The 27,500-nt window shown below is 37.2% G+C and overlaps 1 protein-coding gene across 2 annotated transcripts in view; it reads right to left on the bottom strand.

Moving 5' to 3' along the window:
- Positions 1-27,500, bottom strand: part of LOC136835043 (integrin alpha-PS3-like) — a 52,712-nt gene that overhangs the window by 7,779 nt on the left and 17,433 nt on the right. For both annotated transcript variants that reach the window (XM_067098163.1, XM_067098164.1), the window contains 15 exons: positions 27,313-27,436; positions 26,386-26,517; positions 22,805-23,052; positions 22,273-22,485; positions 21,466-21,574; positions 20,886-21,077; positions 20,424-20,597; positions 18,249-18,397; positions 17,163-17,241; positions 16,017-16,149; positions 14,777-14,996; positions 11,286-11,452; positions 8,274-8,367; positions 5,754-5,855; positions 5,047-5,189 (listed from right to left, as the gene is read on the bottom strand). In XM_067098163.1, coding sequence (XP_066954264.1) covers positions 5,047-5,189; positions 5,754-5,855; positions 8,274-8,367; positions 11,286-11,452; positions 14,777-14,996; positions 16,017-16,149; positions 17,163-17,241; positions 18,249-18,397; positions 20,424-20,597; positions 20,886-21,077; positions 21,466-21,574; positions 22,273-22,485; positions 22,805-23,052; positions 26,386-26,517; positions 27,313-27,436 — 2,279 coding nt within the window. The remainder of the gene's footprint in view (positions 1-5,046; positions 5,190-5,753; positions 5,856-8,273; positions 8,368-11,285; positions 11,453-14,776; positions 14,997-16,016; positions 16,150-17,162; positions 17,242-18,248; positions 18,398-20,423; positions 20,598-20,885; positions 21,078-21,465; positions 21,575-22,272; positions 22,486-22,804; positions 23,053-26,385; positions 26,518-27,312; positions 27,437-27,500) is intronic.

Raw genomic sequence — 27,500 nt, forward strand, 5'->3', positions numbered from 1 at the left:
GGGACCCCTTGTTGGGGAGTGAGGGGATACAACCAAACCCCGAGAAGTAGTGGACAGCCCTCCACCAACTGTCGCTGCACCTACCCGAACGTCGAGGGTGCCCAGAGGGAAGGTAATGCAGGAGCCTATCGCCCGCCCTCAATCCACAAAGGAAGTCGAGGTGCCCATCGTGGAAATATGGGTGGGAGAACGACAGCAAAGGGCATTGCTCGACACTGGCGCAAGTCTTTGTTAGAAGAACACCTAGTGACAGGGTCGGTGCAGCCTATGAAAGGTTTAGTTTTAAGTACAGCAGGCGGCCATCAAATGGTAACCCAGAGGACTGTGAAGCAGCAGGTAACCATCAATGGGCGAGTAGAGACACATACCTTCTATGTAGTACCAGCATTACAAGTAGAAGGAATTTTAGTTATTTTAGGAATTGATTTTGTGGCTAGGAACGAAATAATAATAGCTGGCACAGACGGGAAGGGACCAAAGTATATTTAAAATGACAAAGAATCCCCACAGAAGGGGAGAGACCGAGGTGCCTAAGAGTCTCCCTAAGATCAAAGGGTGCAATGTGGCACCATCCCAGACCCTGTCGTCCTCTCACCATGACACCCGCACAGAATTAACCGGAAGGCATCTTAGTTATGATCCGGCCCCATCAGAAATGGTTAGATTTTATCATTCCGGGTCTGAGAGAGCTACTACACGGCGAGGTTAATGCGCCATTTATTAACATTAGCGACCAGCGTATCATATTAGACAGTGGGTCAATTTGTGACCTTGAACCTTGTGAAATGGCAGATGCTTCTCACACACTCGCGACCTTGAGTAGCACACACCAGGGTCACGGTGAAGAACGTCTGGATAGACTCCTACGAACAGCTGGCGGGTCTCCCCTATTACTCATATTAAAATATTGTCAAGGAAATCATAGAAAGTTATCAAAATGTAATCGAGATTGGCGACGAAACCCCAGGCAGAATAAATTATTTTCCTTTTCTTATAGAGACCGAGGATCAACCACCCATAAGATCCAAGCCGTACAGAATTCCAGTTTATTATCAGTGGAAAGTGGAGAACAAAATTAATAAATCAAGGGAACAAGGGACAGTTTGAGAAAGTGAATCTCCTTGGGCCTCGCCAATCGTGATGGTTAAAAAGAAGGATGGTTCTCTTAGGTTATGTGTTGATTATAGACAGTTGAATAGTATCACAAAAGACAATGCATTTCCATTGCCTTCAATCGAAGAATTGTTGATTAAGGTCAGATAGTAAATTCTTCACCACCTTGGTTTTAAATTCAGGTTATCATCAAATTCCTATAGACGAGAGTAGCAAAGAAAAGACAACCTTTATAGCTAATGATCAATTGCTTGAATAGAATCACTTTCCTTTTGGAGTAAAGAACGCTCCTGCCCACTTTTCACGTGTTATGATGTCCGTATTAGCTTCGCTATTAGGGCATGGAGTGTTTGTATAATTAGATGACATAATCATAATAGGGGTTACAGTAGAAGAACATAAGAAGAACGTTATTGAATTCTTAGAAGCTTTAAAGCGACATGGTAAAAATTAATCTAACCAAATGTAAATTCGTTCAGCAAGCAGTTGAATTTTTGGGGCACATCGTAACATCTGAAGGCCTTAACCCTTGTGCAAATAAAGTAGCAACAATTAAAGAATTTCCCCAACCGAAGAATGCAAAAGAAGCCATTTTCCATTGAGTTAACCGTCGGATTTTCATTAGGGACAGGAGGCAAAAATAGCTTTTCAAGGATTAAAGATTTCACTTTACAAGTAATGAACTGTTAGCTTATCCAAAGTTCGATCGACCATTTCTAGTAGCCACCAACACGAGCAATATAGCTATTGGGGGAATGATTTCTCAAGTTGACGATGCAGGAATGAAAAACCGATTTGTTTTGCATCATGAGCATTAAAAGGGAAGGGAAGAATTACAGTACCTTCAATAGAGAGGCATAGGTGATTCTATGGATGCTGGAGGGACATCGCTGCTTTTTGCTGGGGCATAAAGTCAGAATAAAGACAGATCATCGCCCACTGAGAAATTTATTCAAGAAAGGGAATTTAACCACTCGCCAGGCTCATTGGATTGAGCAGCTATTAGGGTTTGATATTGTGGTAATTGAACATATATCAGGGAAAACAAATTAAGTAGCTGATGCTCTCTCCATGAGTGCCATAATGGGAATTACAACTAGAGCACCAAAGAGAAAGGAACAACGAAGAAAAAAACAGTTGCATGCCTCAGAGGCACCGATGCAGAAAGCGGGAATAACTCGGTAACTCAAGAGTTAGGGAGAGAGAAAGAGAGAAGAGGTGCGAATCGAACCAGCTGTCAGAACAAGAGAGCTGATCCTCCAGGGGGGTCAGCGGGCGGATGCCCTTGGAGTGAGAGAGAGTGTGTGATTGATTTGTGTGGTTGGAGTGTGGAAGAGGTGATGAGGGGTCAGAAGTCCGAACCCTGGTTTTGAACAGGTTAAGGCTTGTGTAAGGGGTGCAAGTAACAAGTTTCCCGATTTCCTAACAGTGCCCAAAGATATATTCTTTCTTAAAGGAGATATCTTATTTTGTAAGTATGAGAAGAGACCGGGCGTTATCAGATCTCACTTCGTCCTTCCTCCCTCTTTGGTAGAGAAAACCATCCACATGATACATGTAAGTCCCTATGCAGGACTTAGGTAAAGAAAGGTCCCTCAAGAGGGCACGGGAATCCTTGTTTTGGGTAGGGATGAAAAAACGCATTGTAAAATTCATCTCCCAGTGCCACATCTGTAATACCATGAAAACCCATATATAGACTTACTATTCCGAAGGCTCAAATGTGGCCAGTGGAGCCAATCAAATTTGCAAGAGTACACATTGGTGTTGTGGGACCCTTCCCCCCCGGGGACGGGCAATTAAGGTACGTGTGTGATGGTGGATGCATTCATGCGGTATACGCACACATATGTGATGGTGGATAAATCTGCGATATCAGTTGCCAGAGCCTTAGTTCACTCATAGTGAAGTTTGGCTGTCCCCGTACGCTAATCAGTGACAATGGACGTGAATTTATTAACGAGGTAATAAAAGACCTAACAAAAATGTTAAACATAGAACATTTTCACAATCGCATCTGACCAGCCTTCAGCCAATGGGTTAGTTGAATCCCATAATAGAGAAGTAACAAATATATTGAAATTTTTAGTAGCACACAGTCCAAATCAGTGGGCAGAGATGTTAACAATGGCGGAACTTGCCCTTAACATAGTGTACAACGGCTCCATAAGAGATACCCCGTATTTTTTAGTGTATGGACAGGACTCTTCGTTGCCATATACTGTGATCATAGACCCCAGAACTTTACCGTTATGTAGTGTCAAACAATACTAGGTGATGTTCTGTAACCTGACCCGAAGAGTGTTTCAGACAACGCAGACGCTTCTGTTGAGGGCCAATAAAAAGTAACAGACGAAATATGATCAGCGATTCCGCACGCAAACGTCTAAGATACAAATAGGGAACAGAGTCTATCTGAAAAGGCTGCAACTGAGGAAACATAAACCCGAGTCCGCCTACTTAGGACCATATCGTGTGAAAGAAATTAAACATGACACCGCGGTGATCCAGCATATTAAAGCCAGTGTCCAAAGCGAGTACCAATTATCACACATGCATCCCATCAAAGAAGATGTCTTGATGTGGCACCTGAATAAGCCAGTCACCCCCTTTCCGGGGACTGCCTGGCTATTTGGAGGAGGAGAGTGAAGACGATGTGCAAGCATGTCTGGGGGTCAATAATAGTGCACCCAACGTGCATACAGACGAAGGTTACAAATATTGGTGTCATGTGCTGTTGTGAAAAGAAAACATCATAAATGTGTCTATGTACTTCTTTTCATGTTCTTTTATTTAATTTTTTGTGGTTGATTTTATTCATGTCTATTTGATATTTATTAATTTTATTTAATTTCTGTGATTTTTACAAAATTATTTTGTCTTGGTGATTGATAGTAATCTGGTTTTTGCCTTGTTTTGATTATTTGAATTACAGGTTATTGCAATTCAATTCTAAGAAAATTGTGTCTGTTAATGTTGGAGCTAAAAATAATTATTCCATGATTCTATATAATTCTCTTTTTTATATAAAAAATCATAGCAATTGATTTGATTCATAACGTCTGTTTGATATCATTTATTTCATTTTTATGTTTTAGTTTTTGTTTCTGCAAAATTCATAACATATGTTAGGCGATTTTGTCTTGATAATTAGAAACTAATTTAAAAAATAAGTAAATAGAATTTTTAAAAATTGTGTTGTGAGTCCTGCGAGACGCATAACTTTAGGGGGAGTGGTGAACTGATCTAAATAGAAATTCATGTTTGAAAAATAACAGAAAATCTGCTAGTTGTTTGTGCGTCTTTGTGATCACAGAGTAACGAACAGATACTGCTGATTAGTTGAACACCAAATGATCGTTGGGGTTTGGCGTGGGCAATTCAAATGAGTGCCAAACTTAGAAGACCCATATTGGTTCCTTTCGATTATAAAAGACCAATCAGCTGAGGTCTATGATCTAAACAAGTTCAGTTTGAAAAGTTAATGATCAGTGAGGGTTTAGTGGTCGACGGGTTGGGGTGCGTCTCCTCAGAGTACCTCCCTACTATAATTGCATAAACAAGTAGTGTAATATTAGCAACAGGGCCCTGTGTAACTATTAAGGAAAATACATGTGTTAGTTGTATCTTACGAGTTTCATTTGTACTGGTAGGACGTATATATAACCAAGGATCAGGTCATATATATAATAACACTTTTTATTGCATACAAGAAAAGAGGAATGTTATATATACAGTATATATATATATATATATATATATATATATATATATATATATATATATATGTGTGTGTGTGTGTGTGTGTGTGTGTGTGTATATATATATACATACATATATCTGCATGTATAATACATAGATTGATAAAGAGATAGATTGACAGATAGATAGCTGTCGTGTCTAAGACTGGCAAAATTGATATTGAGCTCTTACCTGGGAGACAAATCCGTACCATTGGCATTATGCCTCGTGGTATTTGTAAGACCAACTCTCCGGTTAGGGCCGGCGTTATTCCTCCCACTTTGAAAAGGCCTGAGGAGACCTTCATCACTACATTGGCCGTCCTGAGTGTCTATCTGTGCCGAGAAAAAAAAAATAAAAAGAGTTCCTGAGAGAAAGTATGTTACAGAATGCAGTCGTCTGATTATCCTTCAAAAGCTTTGCAAATTCATGACGTTTTTGTCATATTTTTTTGTTCTTATTGAGAGAAAATATTATAATATATTTATTTAAGTCTTGCAAAAGACCAAGATTTGAACAACTTTCAATAGGACCCCGCGTAACTCCACGATAATGCCATTTTCTTTGTTAGCCTTCATACCATTCACAGAAATCTTGCTCTGTTACTATTTCCTATGGTACGTTGCTAAACAGGTTTAATTATGGTGTTGACACTAATTCTAGATGGAAAGCAATGAACCAGTTTTGAGTATATCAGTTTCTTGAAACTGTTTTGCTATGGACGATGCACTAGGGGTGATAAGATAGATGAGATCACTCTTAAATAACAAAGCATTGGATGAGAGAGAGAGAGAGAGAGAGGGGGGGGGACTTTGCATCATTATACCTCTGGAGAAACCAGTGTTTCCCTATTAACATGGGCAGAAATGTGGAGAGAGAGAGAGAGTTGGTCATTATACCTCTGGAGAAAAGAGAGTAATCATTGTTTCCCCATCGACATTAACAGGCAAGTCCACCACCAACTCGACATCCTCGACTGGCGTAGGTCCCGTCTTGATCACCTAAAAGGAAAGACAGAAATTGGTATCAGTTACGACTTCTAGATCGATTGCGTTTGATCTTGTGTTATTTAAAGATACATTATGATGTGTGGGGAGGTGAAATCTGGTTAAAGTGGGATGGGAGCCCAATCAACGATAATTCGTTTATTTATTTTTAGGTAAGTGTATACATTCATATTACCTTCAGAAGACTATTTGCAGTCATAGTCTGCAAATGATAATAATCAAAGAACACATACCTTAACCAAACAAACATATTTCAATTTGAATACAAAAAATAATTAACAAAACCTTCTTGCTATATTTTTCTTTATGCAAATGCATGAAATTTTGTAACTGAATTTAAATGTACAGTTTATTCTTTCGACAAATGTTCATATTTCCAGATCATTTGGGCAGGATCTGTAATTAATATTTGAGATTTCTAGCAAAATGTCTTAATGAAAAACAACTAAAATCATAATGAGAAACTAAAGGCTCTTACCCGTTGTTCTTTTTTTTTTTTTTAATTCAAGGAATATGAAGTAGACGTGTTAATCGAGAAGGTTAAGAGAATTATAATGTATTGAAAATTGGGGAAATACAGAGAAGATATAAGGGTTCCGAGAAGAAAGTAGCTATATCAGTGAGTCTAAACAACAACGAATAATGTGGTAAGTGCATCGACTTGCACTGACTGAGGCGTGTACAGTATACACTGTATTACTCCGACTTTACTCTTTAGAAGATCAATTCTTTGCTCGATCCATATAGGTTTTGAGAACAGGCATGTGCTCACTCTCTTATACATATAAATTTAAGAATAAAGCGCTCCACTTTCCACTCTTCCTCTTTGAATGAAAAAAAAATATGCCTATGCAACGAACTTACCAAAATTTGAATCTACAATTTGATGTTTAGAACATCATTAAATTTTCACGATCAGTAATTACTGAAGGAATTCCTTCAGTGTCAGAACTAGGACGTCCACTAACGGTCAGTGCGTTCATCAGTGTAGGATAGACTACCGTGGTGATTAGACAATCGAAATGGCTTCCTCTATTTTTGTGATAATTAGTTGTTGATGGGATTAGGGCTTGTTGCGGCGCATTCTACTTTGAAGAAACGAAGAAAGACTAAATCAAAATGGTGTAAGGATTGGCTTTTAAAATCACACAATTTTGATGGAAGAACTGAGATTTGAACCACAAGACTGGCTTAATTATTTAAGAATGGACGAGGAAACCTATGATCAGTTGCTTTTTTTGCTTCTTTCTGAAATTACTCCTGTAGATGTTGATTTTTTCTTCACTAAGTCTGTGGTTGCATCAGGATACTTTTCTTTAAGTTTTTCTGCTAATTTTCCATACGCTTCGTTTTTATATTTATTCAGATAATGTTTTGACTTAATTTGAAAGGCATGGCTGTTCTTTGTATAACTGAAAAAAATTCGCCCCAAAATTCTCTATCTTCCGGCATCTTACATCATGAACCTCACTCAAATCTCTGCACCAACATTCCTCACACTCTGGCCATGATGATAACTTAACTGACTGGTAGCCATTCACGGTCAATGTTCCCTTCAGTGCGCGTTAGCCCCGCCTCCAAAATCAAGCAGAGTTTGATTCTCATCAGTGTAACTGACAGTTGTACACAGGCCTCAAAACAACCCCATTCACGATCATTTTTGCCAAAGGAATTCCTTCAGTAATTACTGATCGTGAATGGCTTGCTGTAGTCTCCTATTAAAGATGCTGTCATGAAAGTCTGATTTGGTTTACAACAATGGTTAACATGTTACTCAGTAACCAAACAAGAAAACTACAGAGAAAATTGCTTATTCTCAGTTTTTTTCTATTAATTTTTCTCTCAAGGCTCCATAATATCCGTCTGAGCACTATTACGACATTCTACATGGACTGCCATGCCTTTGAGTGACTGGGGATGCTTTGTTAACTAAAACCCTCCACTCTCACAGGGACACAGTCATTCCCAGGTTCTTCATTGCTGTTTGAATTGCAGGATATCTGGCATTTCTGCAGTTAAAATGAACTCTCCGACTTTAACTGACACAAGCCCGAAATGATCCGGCATTTGAAAATAAAACGTTAAGCTTTAAAGTGGCATCGTGCACTGTTCATATGCACTGAAAAGGAATAAATATTGTTTTTTTATAGCAGATTTGCTACAACGAATATCCCCTTAAAACGACAGACTAGAGTAGGGCGTTCAGTCCCTAAAAAAGATGAGACTAAGCTTAAGAGAATGAGAACTACAGACAAAGAACGTTCATAAAATAAAGTAAAAAATTTGCTTTATGAGGAGAGCCATTTCATGTGCTTCACTGGCTTTCCAATCGATGCTCTGGTCGTTTCCCTTAGGAGACGAACCAAAACCTTATCAAGAAATAACGAAAACATGATAAACCTCGTCTCTTACCGTAAAATGCTGGATGAAAGATGATTTGCTCTTGGTCTTGTTGATCGTGTTCTCGCCTATCAGTCGGTAGAAAACCTTTTCATCCGTCGAGTACCTGAAATCAGGGCGTCGGTTTAGGAAAACAAGGTGGGTGGTAACTTCAGTTAACCTCGAAATGGAAGAGACACAAAGCTTCTCAAGCATTTCATCTTAGAAAGTTAAATATGTACGCAAATATTCATTAAAATATTAAAAAAGAAATGAGGTTATTGCCAATGTTCATTAGTTCTCCAGACAGTTGTCAGAAGACAGCTTTTTGAGGCATAGGGTATTTCGAAGAATATGACGTGGGCCCAGGAAAAAGTATCAAAAAACTTTTTATGTATCTGAGTTAACTGAGAATCTAATGTAGGGTAAAATAATTAAAGTCTTTCGAAGGAAAGTTAACTGAGCATACCACAAGACAATGAGAATTCCACATCGAAGCCAAATAGTTATCTTGTATTTGCTGCTTACAACCCTAACCTCAAGTTTCTCTGGCCTAAGCTACAGCCTTATTGCTTCCGATATAATTTTTACATCATGTAATACCTTTTTCTGGATTATTGTAGCCAGAGTCTAAAATTTCAAAGGATATTTTTGTACAAGTGATATTAAAAAGTACACTTCTCTGGAATTTAACTTTTTGTATAAGACACTAATATTCTTCCGGACGTGTGAAGGAAAATGTTTTCTGAAGACTGCTTTCGGTTTTTTTTTTTTTTTTTTTGTAAAAGAAAACTATTGAGATGGCTTTTTGTCTGCCTGTCCCCCCCCCTCCCTTCAGAGCTTAAAAACTGCTGAGGCTAGAAGGCTGCAAATTGGTATGTTGATCATTCACCCTCCAATCATCACACATACCAAATTACAACCCTTTAGCCTCAGTCTTTTTTATTTTATTTAAAATTTAAGTTAGTCATGATCGTGCGTCTCGCACCGCTATAAGTGACAACAGCACAGGCCACCACCAGGCTATGGCTGAAAGTTCCATGGGTCGCGGCTGAGTTTCATGGCCATGGCTGAGAGTTTCATACATCATTATACACTGTACAGAAAACTTTATTGAGCCGAAGAAATTTTGGTTCATTTATTACTTGTTTTTAAAAGTAGAGGCAAAACTACACAATGACACATTCAACATTCCTATGGTAGCTTTGGCCTCTGAAAGCAGAACTTCTATTCAGAGTGACCCCTGAATAGAAACCCTCTACCTTACTCATCCAGGACCCGTGTAGATGACTGACCTCTAGGTTTTTTTTTATTTTTCATAACAGTACCTCAGTTCTTCAAGAAATATACCAGTGTATGGTCTTTACTTTCTCAAAAGCCGATTGTAAATATCTTCAGCCAATGTCACTGAAGCTAATGTGCCTGGCGGAAGCTCACATCATAGGTTACAATGATATCAGCTAAGGATATTTACCGTCAGCTCCCCAAAAAATTGTATTTACTTTGTTTCATTGTTTTTTAGTTTTTTAGTTTTCTTTAAAAGAAAACTATTGAGATGGCTTTGTCTGTCCGTCCGCAATTTTTCTGTCCGCCCTCAGATCTTAAAAACTACTGGGGCTAGAGGGCTACAAATTGGTATGTTGATCATCCACCCTCCAATCATCAAACATTCTAAATTGCAGCCCTCTAGCTTTGGAAGTGTTTATTTTATTTAAGGTTAAAGTTAGCCATGATCTTGTGTCTGGCAATGCTATAGGACAGGCCACTACCGGGCCGTGAGCGAAAGTTTCATGGGCCGCGGCTCATACAGCATTATACGCTTATACGCTGTACAGAAAAGTCGATTGCGCCGAGCATTTTTTACTTGTTATTTCTGGTGTTAGCTTCATGTCTCATCCAATCTGGAGTTAATTCCATGGATATACGTTAATTCCTGTCGTTACAGTAATTATGCTTGTGTTCTAGTAGACCCATTTCCATTGGTAAGTCTTGATTTTCGGATCTTTACTAGCTGATTACGATAAGTCATCAGCCAAATTTGTAGTAATGAGGCGTTTGATTTTTCCTGACTGTGTAGCACAGGCTGTTAATTTGGTTCTTACTATCCATTTCAGGGACCGCTAGTCATCGTTTTTCTCAAATATCTTTCAAACTAATTAACTGATAGAAATGGTACTTTGACACAGTGTACAAGACACTTCCTGCTAATTTTTGGCAATATAGTGTATTGTCAAATAGTGTTAGTAAGGTGTTTACTTTTGACTTTTAAAGGCAAAGTGGCATGAGTCAGCAGGACTGATCTACGCAATCGAACGTCCTCTATCCCCCATAGACAGGAAAGAGGGGGCAGAGATTGGGCGGCCAGGAAAGTGGGTTGAGGAGGGAATGAGGAGGGGAAGGGAGAGGGTAGGACGGGATGGGGATAAAGGACGTTCGAATGCATAGTTAGGCGATGCTTGGCAACACCATGTAAGTCAAGAGTAAACGCCTGAACTAAAACCATTTGACAATGCATTATATTAGCAAAAATTAGCGGGAAGTGTCTTGTACACTGTGTCAAAGTACCATTTCGATCAAATAATTAGTTTGAAAGATATTTGAGAAAAACGATGGCTCGCAGTCCCTGAAATGGATAGTAGTGCTGCTGGTATAAAAAAGCCAAGTGCAACTCCATCTTAAAGTCTTTGCATCTTTCCTTTCAAGTCTTAAAGATTAAAACTTCAAAGTAAGCTCTCTACTTGGAAACAATATTACTATGAAATTTGATTTAATAACGGTCTCACTTTAAACATGCAGCCATCACCCCCTTGAAAATCTGGTAGATTTCATATTGCACTGGCCGACTGTTAAAGGATTCCTGAACATCCTTCGAGAAATGTTTTCCTTCTTTGCGTATGATATTCAGCATTGTAAAGAGAGAACCTATGTAAAAAGGTGAAGGGTGAATAATGATGCTTTTACTGTTGTGACTAACCTCCAAATATAAAGTGTTGTGTTTTTTTTTTTCACACACAAGGGTTTTTTTATTATCATCCATTTCCTTACCCACGAAGTTCCAGGTCAGCTTTGGCCAAAAGCGGAAGTTTCTGGGTGATAACATTATCAGCAGGTTCTAGTTCAACTCCCTCGCCAGCAGCCTTCATGTGAACCTCCAGTTCATTTGCTGTCGTGTCCTTCACTTTGTCTCCATCTATTGACACTTGAAGGACATCCTGTAATCGTGAAAAATAATAAATCACTCTCATAATAATCCCTTCAGTTCAACCCGCAGCCCCTTATAGATATAGAACACGTATAGGCATTCAGTTATGATACACTTCTAAGGCCTAACTTCATAGGGTGGAAGGTTTTAATAAAAGCTAAAACGTAATTCGCCTCTCATGGTAGGACCTCTCGGAAGTCAATATTGCACTGGGGCCGGGGTGGTTTGGAATGAAAATTGGACAGTCTCCGATTCTGTTTATTTTACTTCTAAGTACAAACTAAACTATTCGATTTTATGTCCTGAAATGTAAGTTCGATCAGCCCCAAAAGTTATTTGTTATGGAACTTCACACAGAAAGGCGCCAGCAAAAGTTTCTTACATTTTGCAACGTCATTTATGAATGTTATTAGTGCTTATTTTACTTCGTTCATTCTCTGTCTGTCTGTCTGTCTGTTTGTTTCTCTCTCGTCAGGTGTTAACTTTTGCATTGCCCTGGTAGTTTGACACTGGATAACTCACACTAAAGCATTTTGGCAATGTAATGACAGCACTTAAAATCTTCCTAATCTCCCCCACTCTCTCTCTCTCTCTCTCTCTCTCTCTCTCTCTCTCTCTCTCTCTCTCTCTCTCTCTCTCTCCTTCCCTCTATCTATCTATCTACCTATCTTTCTATCTATCTATCTCTTGTAATATGTCCATAGTTGCCCTCGTATCATAAACCTTCTTTGCTACTTATCTCTACCATAATTTCATGAATTTTACCTACACTACCAAAAGTAGCCCCATTTGGAATCAATAATTAAACCAAGATCTGAGAAAATACCTGAGAAATACCCCCTCACCTAAACCCATCCCCCTCCCAACCACTGGGGTGTGAGGATAGAGAGAGGCAGAAGGAAGGGCCTAAAACACAAAAAGAAAAATTCGACCCCGTTTCTGGAAAGCTGGAAAAGACAGAAATTATTCACATAGCATTCACAAAAATTGCCATTGATGAGCGTGCTTACCATTATTTTACACCCAACTTTTAATAAAATATTAGGTTCCACAAAAGTTCTTTTTCACAGCTGTATCTTACCTATTCAACCCCCACACTCAGCACAAGAACGAGAAAAACTTTCTTTTAAGTTCCCGGGCCTTAGGATAAAAATTTGCGTCGTAGACTTGCTTACCTGTATTGCAGAAAACGACACAGGTGACGAAAATGTTCGTATTCACATAAGAATATTTTTTTCTGATTTTAAAAAGAACAACTCCAGCTATATTTTGGCGCTCACATAGGCATACACATACACCCACGACTGTGGTAAGGTATTTATCATCATATTCTAAGAGAGCCCTAATAGTTGCTTTGTTATTTTATAAAATTACACTGTAATCATTTGAACTCAGCAATCATATTTTTTTTTTTATCTCATACCCAGTTCAGTATTCAACATTTCTTCATCGTTTATATCAGTTATTTACAACCAAGACTCAATCTTTCGTAAACGAATCTTTTTATAATTTCCGAAGCAAAGTTTGCAAATTGGCCTTATATAAAATATACAATAAACAGTGATTGTTTTCAGGTATACATCCTTAGCATAGATGGTATACATATCTCTAAGAACATATGGCCTCTGCGTTTGAATCTTCCAAATTAAATACAGACTCAAGTGCCAATTGAAGTCATTATGAAGGCAAAGACTCCAACCAATTTTATCCTTACTTTTGGTTCCTTTATTCTTTCAGATCAATTGACAGTCTGAATTACAATAAAATTAATTACAGTGGCAAAGCCTGTGAATATAATTTTTACTTCAAAAAGGAGCTGAAATTGATAGCTTTAAAAGAGGAAGAAGTCATCGTTAGACCAGCAGTTTAGAATTTCAGGCAACACTTAAAATTTCAAATGTCACGACCATATCCTAAAATTACTTTGAATACGGGAGGAAGTGTTACATTACATGAACTGATATAGCCTCTTGGCCTTCTACGGGTTTAATAAAAAAAAAATTCCAAATTTCCTTTACACAAATAAATCTGCGACGCCTTCAAGCCCGAGGTCATCGTGCCAGCATCATCTCTTCAGCTAAAACCCCAGCCACGAAGGATAACTCACCAACTAACTATTTAAGTATTAAGATTGCTCTACCTTGCAACCTGTTTCCCCTATCTATAACTACTTAGATTTGTTTTGTTTGGCGTTACGCTGAATGAGAGCAAAGGGGAAACAACATTTCATTTTTCGTAAATAAGGTTGTGAATAAATGTGCTGTAGTGTTGTGAGAGTTTCTTTTTATGTTCATTTCCCATATTTCAATTGCTGGTGTTGAAACATTATTGTTTAGAGTTTGAAAGAACCTGGTCCAACCTATTTTATCCAAGAAAAATCTTCCCTGTCGCTAACAGCCTTTGGTCTGGTTTCATAATAATAATAACAATGGAGAAGAAATCCACAGTAGTGTAAGTGTAAATATTTGGTAAAAATGTATATACAACGAGAGTTTTCGAGAACCTGATCGATCTTCCTCAATGAGACTGAGAAGGAGAATCGAGCAGGTTCTCAACTATCGTTGTATATATATATATATATATATATATATATATATATATATATATATATATATATATATATATATATATATATATATATATATATTCGGTATAAATTTATAAATTTACACACTGTGGATTTCTTCATCATTTTAGTGACTCGTGCTATTATGAGAATAATAATAATAATAATAATAATAATAATAATAATAATAATAATAATAATAACAATAATAATAACACCAACTAGCTTGCAATAATAAGTGGTACGAACACCAACCTGGGGAGTGATAGAAAACGATCAGGCAAAGATCCTCTGGGACTATGGTTCCAGAACAGACAGGGTGATACGTGACAATAGACCAGACGTGACGTTAATTGACAAAATCAAGAAGAAAGTATCACTTGCTGATGTCGCTATAGCATGGGACACCAGAGTATATGAGAAAGAAAGAGAAAAAACTGATAAGTATCAAGACCTGAAAATCGAAATGAGAAGGATATGGAATATGCCAGTGGAAACTGTACCCATAATTATAGGAACACTAGGCACGATCCCAAGATCCCTGAGAAGGAATCTGGAAAAACTAGATGCTGAAAAAGCTCCAGGACCCATGCAGAAAAGTGTGCTACTAGAAACAGCGCATATAGTAAGAAAAGTGATGGACTCCCAAGGAGGCAGGATGCAACCCGGAACCTCACACTATAAAAACCACCCAGTCGAATAGGATGACCGTGATAGACCAAAAACAAAATATAATAATAATAATAATAATAAACAGTAATTACCGACCTTATCGCCCTTTTTGATTGGATTCCTCATCTGACAGACAAGTGACCGTCGCTTCGCTTTGTCGGGGAATTCACAGCTGTGGGAGGTGGGTATGAAGAGGGCGAAGGGCGGGGCCACCTCCACCGTGACGTTAGGGAAGAAAACTGACTCTCCGAAGTTCTCGACAGCTATTTCTATGACAGGACTCTCCTTGCTGCCGATAGGATACTTCTGGTCCCCTCTGAAATTGAAATTGCAACTTATGATAAAAAAGGATTATTACTTTGTTTAGAGTAAAGGATCTGTTCAATTAATACTGTGTCATTTAAATACTTAAACGTGGAAGGTTGCAAGAACCAAAGGACAGTGGTATAAAGAAAAACGCAATCCTTTAAATAGACTGCATCCTAACATCAAGATAAGCTTATAATGCATATGCCTCTCAGTTTTGAAAAATCTGTGATGCCTCTAAAAGACTTTTTTTTTCACCAAATTCTTTAAAAAGGAAGCAATTCTCAACAGAGATCCTGGCACTTCTGCGTCACAAACTCTGTACTTAATATTTTAAAGACGGGGAACGAGGTCAAAACAAGTTATAGATTTTTTTAGATATAATTTTTCTCAAAAAGACGATGCCATACATCTCATTCAGTACAGTGCGATTTTACCATCCCGAGTTATGCTCTATTTAACATATGAAATCAAAGTAAAAAAATAAAATGAATGACATATATTTATATAATGAGTAGAAGTTTAGAATCAGTTGACAATTTACATAACTTTATTTTCTTTGGTATTTTAGTGAACACAGTAAACCTAAGCGTCTTATTCATTTTCCATTTTGTTTACATTTTGCAGTCATGAACACCTTTTTACGGCCTCTTTTTTTGTGTGATTTTATTTGGCTTGTTGTTTAGCAGTGCATAGTTTTTCTTAATAGTTGCATGTGGAATTTTTGTTCATAAACGTTCTTGGGAACCGGTTGTCCATTAGCTTTAACTATAAAATTTGAGCTAAGAGCGAGGTATACCATATTAAGCAAAAATTTCTGTAATGCAGAGGCCAAATGTGGAGATTTTAGGTAAACTGATGAACTCAACATGAAACCCTAACACCTGAATCATAGGCTATTTCTGGATCTAGTGAGACGAAATATTCAATTACACCTCATCGTTGCTCAGATGAAGAAAATTTACTTTTGAATTTCTTTCATCTAAGCATCCGTGATCCTAATTTCGTCAGACATCTCCACAAACCTTACTTGTAATTAACAAAAGCAGCTCTGATGGTCATGTTTGTCAAACAGGTGGCATTTCCGTCCGCGTCGCAGTCGGTCTCGACGCCCACCACCAGTCTGGAACTCCTAACCCCTGCTGGATCCGTCTTGGCAAGGCCTGGAAGGAATCCAGGGAAGTTAAGGAACGCATACGCTTCGATATGGGAACAGTGATGGAAGGTAAATAATTTTATTGTTTGTTGTCTGCTGTCCTTTCTTATTTTTATTCATTCAAACGACTACGGGAAGGATAACCTGACGCCCTCAGCCAGTTCCTTCTCGGTTGAAACAAATGATAGAAAATGGATAGAAATACATTGAGGCTTAATGAACAAAACAACACAGCCCCTTCTCAAAGGGGAAGTTATAATTGTCTTGAATATTAGGTGAGTGAAAAGAATTTCAAAGCTTTGCAGTTAAAGGTAAGAAACAGTAACAGAGTCATGCAATATAATGATAATGATTTCCACAAAGTAAATGTGGGAAGGCATGGCCAGATGAGTGAAAGAAGAAATTCTGAGAAGATGGATTTTCCTTTAACTGGACGGAAAAGTGTAAAAATCGTAGAAAAGACAGAAAAGAGACTTAGCAGCAAAAAGAAGATCAAGAGAACGTGTCATGGCAGTATCGTTGATCAGACGGATTACATTTGAATGAGTCCGTCGAGGATCGTAACAAAAAGTTAGGAACCCCAAAATTGAGAGCAATATCATTATTGAAAATTTGGTTAGATAGGGTCAACATGAAGCTTTAATCCTATACTAAAGAAAACAGCTTGAATGTACTATGTACTGTGAACTTCAGTACTCTATCCAAGAAAGGTTTTAATTTGAACAACCGAGATCTAGATAGAAAACAGGGGTTCACTTACGTTTCCGTCAAACAGAATCAGTGACTTTTATGGAAGAAGGGACTGAAAACTTGTAGTAACTGTGTATTAGAGGATTAAATTTCACTACTATGAGCTCCCATTTTGTGAGTAGACGGCAGGCTTGACAGCGTCAGACCATTTTCAGTATTTGTCTCTCGCTCATAGTGCATACACACACACGCCCCAGGCCAAGTTTAGAATTTCTGAACGTCCAGGTTGTTAAGATTCACAGAAGTTCACAAACAATGTTTCATACTTACTCATTCTTTTTCCGGGAGTATCTAAGAGCCAATAGTCCATTCTTATGCTCAAAGGTCGCATTGGGTCAAGTTTCTTGATCTGGAGAAAAAGGTGTGTTAGTGACATGCTGATGTTCTTTCTGATGATTTGCAAATGTCAAGACTAGGAAATGAAATGATAAAAGTTCAGATTATTGTGCCGGGAGAAAATATTAAACCCTTTTGTAAAATCTCGTTGACATCGTTATGATCTTCAAAAGATCGTACCTTACTTTCCTTTAACCTGTTCTAGACTTTGAAAGGTCCTAGTGTGCTAAATTATCTTTAGATTTCTCTCAGCTCTCCCTTAAGTTTGAAACATTTTCCACATAATTGCCTCTTTGCACCCTTAGTTTAAGTTTTGATGTCGATGTACAGCAATTTTGAACTTTTTTTTTTTCTATGAGTTTCTGACTAACATGTAGTGCCATCTGAGTTCTGTCCAATCTGCGCCTAGCATAACAACTCTTGAACTCGTTCACTGTGTTTCAGACTTTATTCCAACCCAGTGGTTCTCAACCAGGGGGGAATTTCAGAGTTTCTGGGGGGAATTGTAACCACAGATTGGCAGGCTCAAACTGGCTCTAGGACCGCATAAAACGCATTATGTATCGGTCCGCACCACTGAGAGGTCACGCTGGGCTTTCATTCCGCTAACTTGTGTGTTTTGTTAGTATTTTGTTGTATATTTTGCAATGCACCTCTTAAGGAAGACAAGTTTGGAAAGGAGCGGCCGGGGGGCGGGAATGACGTGCTGACTTATGGTGAAAGGGTGCATAGGCCTAAAAAGTTTGAGAACCACTGAACCCATTGCCAATTTCAACAAGCCTCTGTGATTTACCGCAAGTTTCGTAACGCTTGGCTCTCTCACGAGGTACAGGGTTTACTAACGCCTCCCTCACCTCTTTTCTTTTCTTATATCCGGAATTGGGACCCGCATGAGAGTACAAACCATCCCAGAAGATATTGTAAACTTGTATTTATCCTGATTTTCATCCTTAGGCATTCTACGTTTATCTTTGTACGGCACATTTTCGCAAGAGGAATGTGAATCCTCAACTTGCTTACCTCCACATTTGCGTCAAAGTCTAAACAATTCGTTGTTCCTTCGCGAGCGTCGTGCTTGATGGTAATGTTTATCGTTGAACTGCCAGTCTCCTTGAAAGTAGCTCTGGAAAACATCTGCTTGTCGTCTAACGCGATCTGTCCTTGGATGTCTTGATAAGAAAACAAAACAGATACATAGATAATCAAATAACTAAAGCGATTTTGAAGAATAATATGAGAAGAGTATAGCAAACCTAGAGAGAGAGAGAGAGAGAGAGAGAGAGAGAGAGAGAGAGAGAGAGAGAGAGAGAGAGATGAAAAATATCAAATACACTACGCATATAACAAGGCAGTCAAACTTATATTACAGAGCACTCGCTCACCGAGGGTTGATTGAAAATTTCATTTAAATATGAAGAACTATAATTATTTATGTAATGAATTGTAAAGAACGTCTTCTGGCAAAATAAATGCATTACGTTAACGTATTTGGGAAGGCGATTAACAATAGAGGTATTTGTTAAATTTGTTTTGCCCTGATTTAACAAATACCAGAAAAACTTAAAGTTTTAAAATCTTTGAAATTTATGTTTTTCATCTGGGACGAGATCATTTTATTACGTAAAAGAAGGCCTATAGCTTGAAAAGGTGCTCTTACCACAAACAGTGTAAATGCTAGAAAAGCCAGGGTAAATTATGTTAAAACTTTAGAACTCAATTTCTTCAAATTTGTGACGCCTTATCATGCAGGAGTAATCAAAATAAAGAAATCAGTCCAATCTATTGATAAATGGGATAAGACCTGTATCTTAAGATTTACCGCTGGAAATTCAGTTCAGGCTAAGGCTTTGTTCAACCCTACTCAAGGTCTAAACCTTGACCGTGCTGACACGAGTCAAACATGATAAAACGTTAACCAAAAAAACAATCAAAAATATTAGTTTACTGAGATGTTTTACAATGAATTACTCGTACAAACGTAACTGAACAGACAGCTCATACTTAAAAAAATATATATATATATATATATATAATATATAATATATATACAGTATATATATATATATATATATATATATATATATATATATATATATATATATATATATATATATATATATATATATATATATATATATATATATATATATATATATATATATATATATATTTATATATATATATGTGTGTGTATGTATATATATATATATATATATATATATATATATATATATATATATATATATATATATATATATATATATATCATGTTTCACTGTCATTGTGGTTGAAATGTGGCACATGCTCACTATTGCTCTTTGGTTACATAATGAAAGAATAATTTGCAACTAAAAGAGAGAAAATGACACAGGTGATAGCTCCAACCAATTGGCGGCTTATATTACTAGCAGAACAGAAAGTAAACAGTAGAATCATTAACCTATATTCCTCTGTAAATGTAGAGTTTGATATTTGGAATTTTTTTGCAAATGACAAGCTGCACTTTATTGGACGTGAGAAGACCCATGTGATCTAGTAGTGTGAAGTAATATGTGATATAGTGATAACTTTTAATCGTAAATTATGATTGAACTTTCGTTCACATATATATCACAAGCACATAGTAGATCATAAGAAAACCAATAATTTCCTGATACAAAATCTATGATTATCCCAAACAACTGACAGTGAAAATGAGGTTAAAATGTACTGGTGCAGTCGCAAATGAAATTTAACAACAATGAAAGTAAATATGGATAGTCTACCATGCTTATGGATTTCATAGCTTGATGCTTAATCTATCAAATAATTGACGAGTGGACATAATATATATATATACCTGTATATATATATATTTATATATATATATGTGTGTGTGTATGTGTATGTATATATATATATATACATACATACATATATGTGTGTGTGTATGTGTATGTATATATATAATTCTTGGAATTTCTTTATATAATGATGCAGGCAGGTCCATTGATAATTACATCCTGCCCGATATATATTCACCAAGAAGGGAATGCACTGTAGTTTCCTTTGTTTGGTAAGTTCATTTTTCATTTTAGGACCTGTCAACTGTATACATAAAAAAGTGAAGAAAACAAGTGAAATTCTGGATAATGTTCCAAAAATCTTTTTGGTACAGTAGGACATCCATTAAATACCCATTTAGTCCTCACTTACCAGCAACTTGAGGGACATTGTAGCCGCCATACGTAATGCAGGCAGTTAGTTTAAACTCTGTGGCGTCCTCAGGAAAAGCAGATGGGTTGGAGCTCAGAGACCCGTTAAGCGTTGCTACACTTCTAGATTTTAACACGACCGCATTGCTAGATAAGAAGCTCCCAATTGCCAGATCTGTAAAAGTATGCTTATTATTGGTGCTCATACAGAAAAGCCTATTAAAAGATTAATTACAGAATTCAGTGAACGCTCTGTTTATGCTTTGATAAATTAAATATGCAAATCGTTCCTAAAGGTTTTAATTCAAGCAACTTTCCTTCAAAAATGTAAATTTTTACTTAACATCTTCGGTAGATGGGGCTTTATGGAAATAACTGTCAACTGAAATTAATATAACAGAGAGGAAAAGATGCCCTTCAAATACATATGTATGAATGATAATTAAGGGGTAATTCACATTACCAGGGTAGCCATTGTCATCTACGTCGGTTCCCCTGGAAATGCCCATGCCAAATCCTCGGAGTGGCTCCCGGTTAGGGAAATCTTTAGGGGAAAAACGTTGCGAAAAGCCCTCACGAAGACCATCTTCTGCCCCTAGGTAGACATAGACAGCTCCAGAACCATCATTTTCCCATGGAGCTCCGACTGCCACATCTACCATGAGAAAGAAGAGGAAGGCGTTGTTGGTGGCAATATATGAAAGAGCCATTAAATTTAGTGGTACTTCATAATGAATATAAAGGAAAAGAGTTCTATGTAACATCTTTGTAAAGCTGATAATTGCTTTTTGAAACAGGACGATGATGTACGTTTGGAAACTTCCTATCAGATCATTGTTAGCAAAGGAGATAAAATCTCCATGGTAAGAGTTCCTCACCCCAACATAGTTTACATTAATAACAAGACTTGCAATAACATACTCGATGATGTTTTTGACCCTGAATATCAAGCCTTGTATAGGTAGGGGACTCATTTGAGAGAAAGTCACAAGGCAGTTTAACTGGGAAAACGCGACTCACTCTCCTCTAGTCCCTTAGCTTACCTTCAAAGGAATCGCGATTCAAGTCTCCGAGTGTTGTGAGAGTGGTGCCGAAAAGAGCTGAGGGCAAACGAGAGCCAAAGCGGCTGCCAGCACTCTTCATGTTCCTAGTCTGGAAGAAATTATTGACTGAATGATATGCATAGGAGGGTTATCACATAGTTTAATATCAACAAAAACCTAATTCCAATAAAGCTAAAGCCAATATTTAGATGGTAAATATACATATCCCCTGTCCAAATGAAAGCAGTAGGTGAGAAGTATTAGTAACATATAGCTTACATCTGTGAATTTAAACTTGTCTTTATCCCAAGACTTCCCTCAAAGGTTTACAAACCTTTACCGTTTGAGGCTACCACTGTTAATAATTGGAATAGTACTGAGCACAAATATACTTTTGTTGTCAGTAATTCTTTAAGGAATTTGAACTGATTAATTTTTCTTCTTAAAAGTTCTATCTGGGTGCTGACATTTTTCCTTGTGAATGCATGATAAGGTTCCTTATCATGTGGTTCTCAAATTACTTTACTGACTGGAAAGATGTGTGCTTTTTCTTTTAAAAGTACGGCTTCTGCGTAAACTTTAAGATCAAAAGTTTATGAGCCAAAGGGGAATTGGTACCTATTTTTCCCAGCCTTTGTTCAAAATTTAGGCTTATCAGCTAACTTTGAAGTTCCAAGCTACATTTTTTCAAAGGGTTTATACAAGAAAAAGGTAAAAATAAAAACAAAACAGACTGAGAATTTCGGGTCAGCGAGACAGCATGTGTCTGTATAAATAAAATGAAAAATTCAATACTTCCAAACTTACCCCTGTGCCAAGAAAAATTTCAATCCTCCCCATCCCAGGGTCGCGGCCCTCAAAATATACTGGGCATCCCACAATGAGGTCACTAAGGCCGTCTCCATTGACATCAGCTGAGACAAGAGCTGTTCCAAAGTTCTCCCCAACTTGTGAACCCTTCAGGACCTTCCTCACATCCAAAGCCTCGCTCCCAGGCTTCGGGAAGGCGAAGATGAGAACCTGGAGGCATGGAATTTATTATTCTTATGTAAACCAGTTAAATGACAGGTATCGTTCAAGAAGACATTTCAGTTGCTAAAGTGTAATTTAAACACAATAAGGAGAAGGAGACAACAAGGTAATTTGTTTCAAATGAGAAGCGAGCTTCTGTACTGAAATTGGAACTGCATCAAAATTGATATTTTTTTGGTTCATTAGCGACAAAATTCATATGATAACACACCTATACTTTCAGTTTTCCACTTTAAAAGTAGCCAGGGTGAGAATGCTAACAAAACATTAAGGCTTTGTTCCTACAGAGAAACTTGAGGACTCTCACCTTACCAAAAGAAGACGCACTTCGCGGGGCACCGCTCGCGTACAGGCGTTCCCCTTCTTTGAAAAAATGCCCAGAGGTGACAGAGAATCCATTGAGACTGAAGCTGTCTATTTCCCTCACGTTGAAAGGATTGAAAACATCGACGGTCGAGAACATTTGAGATTCTTCGATGCCGTTGCTAGGTCTTGCTTGTCGACGTTGTCGACGGGAAGGCTCATTATTGGCATCTCTCAGGCGAACAACCGACCCTATGGAAAACGTGAACAGAATGCATTGGCCATCGGCGACTCCAGCAAGCTCGTACCTGGTCAGAGTCTGAGAGGTATTTGTGGGGTATACTTACACGTGCTATCGTTACTCTAGTTTTAGGCATTTGAGTGTAATTAACTATTTATACTCTGTAATTTAGGATAATGTACCAAGAATGGAACATTATTTGACTTACACATTTTCTTCAGTGACGCGGGCAATATCAATGGTAATCACAGAAAAAAATAATAAAATGCTAGGCAGCAATTATTGATTCCTGCCCAGGCAGTTGTTGAAGTACTTTGAATGATTACTCCCTAAACAAAACAAAACAAAAAAGTCCTTCAACGCGATGTTCAGACAGTTTTTAGGCCAGAAGAATTCTAAGAAATACAAATAATTTTCCTTCACATTTCTATTTTATTAGATACCGTTGGTTCGAATATATACGTTGCAATCTTTGGACTTCGTGAGGCAAGAAGACATCCTGACACTGAAAGGGTATCAAAATAATTTGTTTTCTTTCACTTATGAGCAAGAGAGGAAAAGTCTTCTAAAATGAGAATGCAGACTAATGCATCAAACCTTCCTTTCACCTTTCCCCCAACCTCCCAAAACCACCCAAATAGGAGGTCAGAACTAATATTCTATACAAAAAAAAGGAGTTTATTTTCATGTCAAGTCTGCTTCATTGAAATTGTGAGTTATTCAAGGTGGACGAAAAAGCTAAAGAATACTATTCGATATCCTGTTATATAAACATTTAATCTTAATCGGTAATATTAGCCCTGTTACATAAACAATTAACTTTAAGCAATTATTAATTAATCGATGTTATAATCAGTTTACAAAATTTAGCGTGGTTAGTGAAAAACATCGCTATTTATTTATTGATAGTTTACGCTTTTATAATTCCGATTGTATTTTATTATACTTCTTATGCTCTTAGGTCTGCTATTATTTGCAACTGTTATTCAAAATTGGTGGTTATTTTACATGTACTTAGGCGACGTCATACTCTTCATTAATCATACAAAATTTAAAAACGCAGTTTTTTTTTTTTTTTTTTTTTTTTTTTACAATCCTGCCTCGATTCACATCCTCTCCTGAGACAAAAGCTTTCACCATCGTGCGAGACAGAGATAAAGCGAGCTCACATGGGCAGCAGGACATCCTGTATGAGACAACTGAACTAGCTCATAAATGAGCGTCGAAAACTAAACGCGGTTGAACAGAAACTAATAAAACGCATGTACATACATACATACATACATACATACATATATATATATATATATATATATATATATATATATATATATATATATATATATATATATATATATATATACAAGTATATATATACATGCATATATACTGTATATGTATGTATGTATATAATGAGTTGATTAATCACGTTTTTACCACATATATAGGCATTTGGGATAGCCATAATGACCTCGTAGCTTCTCGATTTCTTCACACTTTTTTGGAAATGTTTGCTACTGAAAATGAGGGAATGATGGGTTCGAATCCTGCCAGGCGAATCAAAATTTCTTCATTTGTTTTTTTCATTTGGATCTTAGGCTTTGCGATGAATAGATATCCAAAAAGAGTAAAGAAATCGAAAAGTATATATGTATATAAATATATATATATATATATATATATATATATATATATATATATATATATATATATATATATATATATATATATATATACTATATATATATAACCTTATAAGCTACAGCTAGGGGTCCAGTAATTTGTCTATACGGTATCTGACAAAGAAGTCACCACGTGACCATATTTTGAACACAGGCTTTGTCCTAGCAACCCAAAGGCTGGAATGAATGCTGATAATGAAAGGTATCCGCTTGGAGCCACCCCTATGACAAATAAAAAGAGTAAAAGGCAAGTAGTGACTTATGAACATCATTAAATGTAAAGGATGTACCCAAGACAGATTTGACTGATGCAAGAATGGAATGGGTTAGGGTCAATTTGAGAGTGCTTTTGGAAGTGAGCGTTAAGGATGTGATAGGGGCAGTTTAGATGTAGAACTGAAAGGCATCAGCAGTTGATGAGGTCACAAACTGCCAACAGTTGATGAGGTCACAAAGTGAGATGATGAAATTTGGCGTAAACTGTGTAACGGAGGTGCTGAACGGGTTGTTTAAGGTATATCTGAAATGGGAATATGCTCCAGAGGAATGGGAGAGGACTGTTGTTTTGTTTTGTTGCACACAGGAAAGATAATACAGGTGATTGTAAGAATAATAGAGGGTGTCAAGAAAACATGGCTCGACCCAAAACTCAGACCAAGATACCTCTTTTCTATATACTTATATTAGGAGCATTAGCAAGGAAGGTTGCCCCTGGTTTTGGCGACACGTCTGAACATTGACTTTGTTTCTCCTAGACCATCTTTGTTAAATATGGAAAAAAAAGATATGCGGATACACACCGTATCTAGATTTATTAAGATAACAGTATCTAGTTTACATAGGATGTTGCAACTAAGATAAGATATCGACGGAGAAGGTGAGACGCATAAGATATAAATCAGTTGTTTGAGAAGTTTGATAGTAAAGGGGAAAAGGTATAGGTGGCATACATGGGCCTAGAATAAACTTAGTTTGAACATTTTTATTTGGTCAGTCAGGTGTTTGACCTGTGCTACGCAAATAAACATTCTTTACTTCATTTCTTTAGTACTGGAAATTCCTTATGCAAAAACTAAAACAAGAGCTCAGTAGGAAACTGAGGAAACAAAAAACACCACGCTATGCAGTAATCCCATTCATGAGGAGGATATCCGGAAATTAATCCATTTCCTTACTTAGGAAATCCCCAGAGTAATTCATTTTGGAACAGAAAATCTCCCAAAGAATCCATTTTCTTGAATAGAAAGCCTCCAATGTAATCGACTGAAATAAACGTATGGGTAGAAATGCATATTTTTCGGTTTTAAATATTTCTTTTATTGATGGAAAATATCTTTCTTGTACTTTTTCACTTCACCAGCCTTGGCTATTTTTTTCTATGGTTTTGCGTTGGCTGCATGTTCTTTTCAAGCTGTAATATCCAATAATGATAATGATAATGATAAGACTATCTGGAAGACAACAATATCTGTCAAGGTTGAGCATTTATTCTCAAATTGGTTCCCTTTCCCTCAAATGTTATATTCCAGTTTCTCCAAAAACCCTAACACCTGGCAATAAAAAAAAAAGATAATAATGGTAACTGTAATAGTAAGCTTCTCATACTGAAACCCTGTAGTCTGAAGGCTGAAATTGGAGCTGCTAAAATTTGCATGAAATTACCTCTCCAATTGAAAACACCAGGAGCTCCAATGATCATTTCTGAAGGGTCGTCAGCTAAATGGAGAGACATCCCAGCCTGAGCGTAGGCGAAATAGAAATATTTATTTCCTTCAAAACCTCTTGCTATGTCCTCTGTAAAAGAATTTTGAGCATAGGTTACAAGGCTGCACATTTTTAAATTTCACAAATTACAGTAAAATGTGGAATACATGCGGTAAATACTAATTAGCGATAGTTTATTGTAATTCTATGACTGTTGAATATTTGTAGGGGCAACATGATATGTAGGCGATAACAAAATGTTTAAAAGAAATATTTCAATCATTATTTTTCGAACTTTTGACGCAGATACCCTAGGGAGGAAGAGTGCACCTTTTGGGCAGGGTGCGCGTAGGCTACGGGCTTACCGAAACAAAAATGAGATTCATTGTTAAGGGACAGAATTTCTGATTGCCAAGACACCAAATCAACATTGGATTTCTACGTGTCAGTCTCAGGATATCTGCCTCGAATTTTGATTGTCAGATCTCCATACTTGCTCTTTTCTGGACAACCTGTTATTGAGAGTCCAATTGTCAAGACACTGATTCTCTGATTGTTACAGCACTGAATTTCTTTGGTGTACTTACCGGGCAGTCTAGATATAAACACAATAGGGTTATCACCAAGAAAACGACTTTTATCAAAACTAACAAATCGTTGCTATAAGGAATTTAGTATTTGCTTCTAAAAACTGTCAGTTATTATAATTTGGGTTTTGTTTTACAAACAAGAAGGGTGACAGGGTTCTATTTACGATAACTTTTAACAGTACCTCATTGCAGAGGTTTTCCAAAGCTATAACTCAGAAGTTGGGTAACCGTACTGATGATTTTCTCGGTGGAGGAACAAGAACTTAATTGCAGTTTTCTATAGTGCTTTCCTTACCAGGCTTAATTAAGGGCAATTTCTTATGTGCAGGTCCATTAGGAAGAGATGAATTCATCCAATAGCAGGCGCCGTTCATGTAGTAAGTACCATAAAGCTGGTTGATCCATCTGGGAGCACATACCTGTATATAAGATAATACTCGTATATGAAACAGTTATCTCGGATATGTCTATATGTTCATTGGT

Source organism: Macrobrachium rosenbergii, chromosome 54 (genome assembly GCF_040412425.1).
Source record: "Macrobrachium rosenbergii isolate ZJJX-2024 chromosome 54, ASM4041242v1, whole genome shotgun sequence".
NCBI lineage: Eukaryota > Metazoa > Arthropoda > Malacostraca > Decapoda > Palaemonidae > Macrobrachium > Macrobrachium rosenbergii.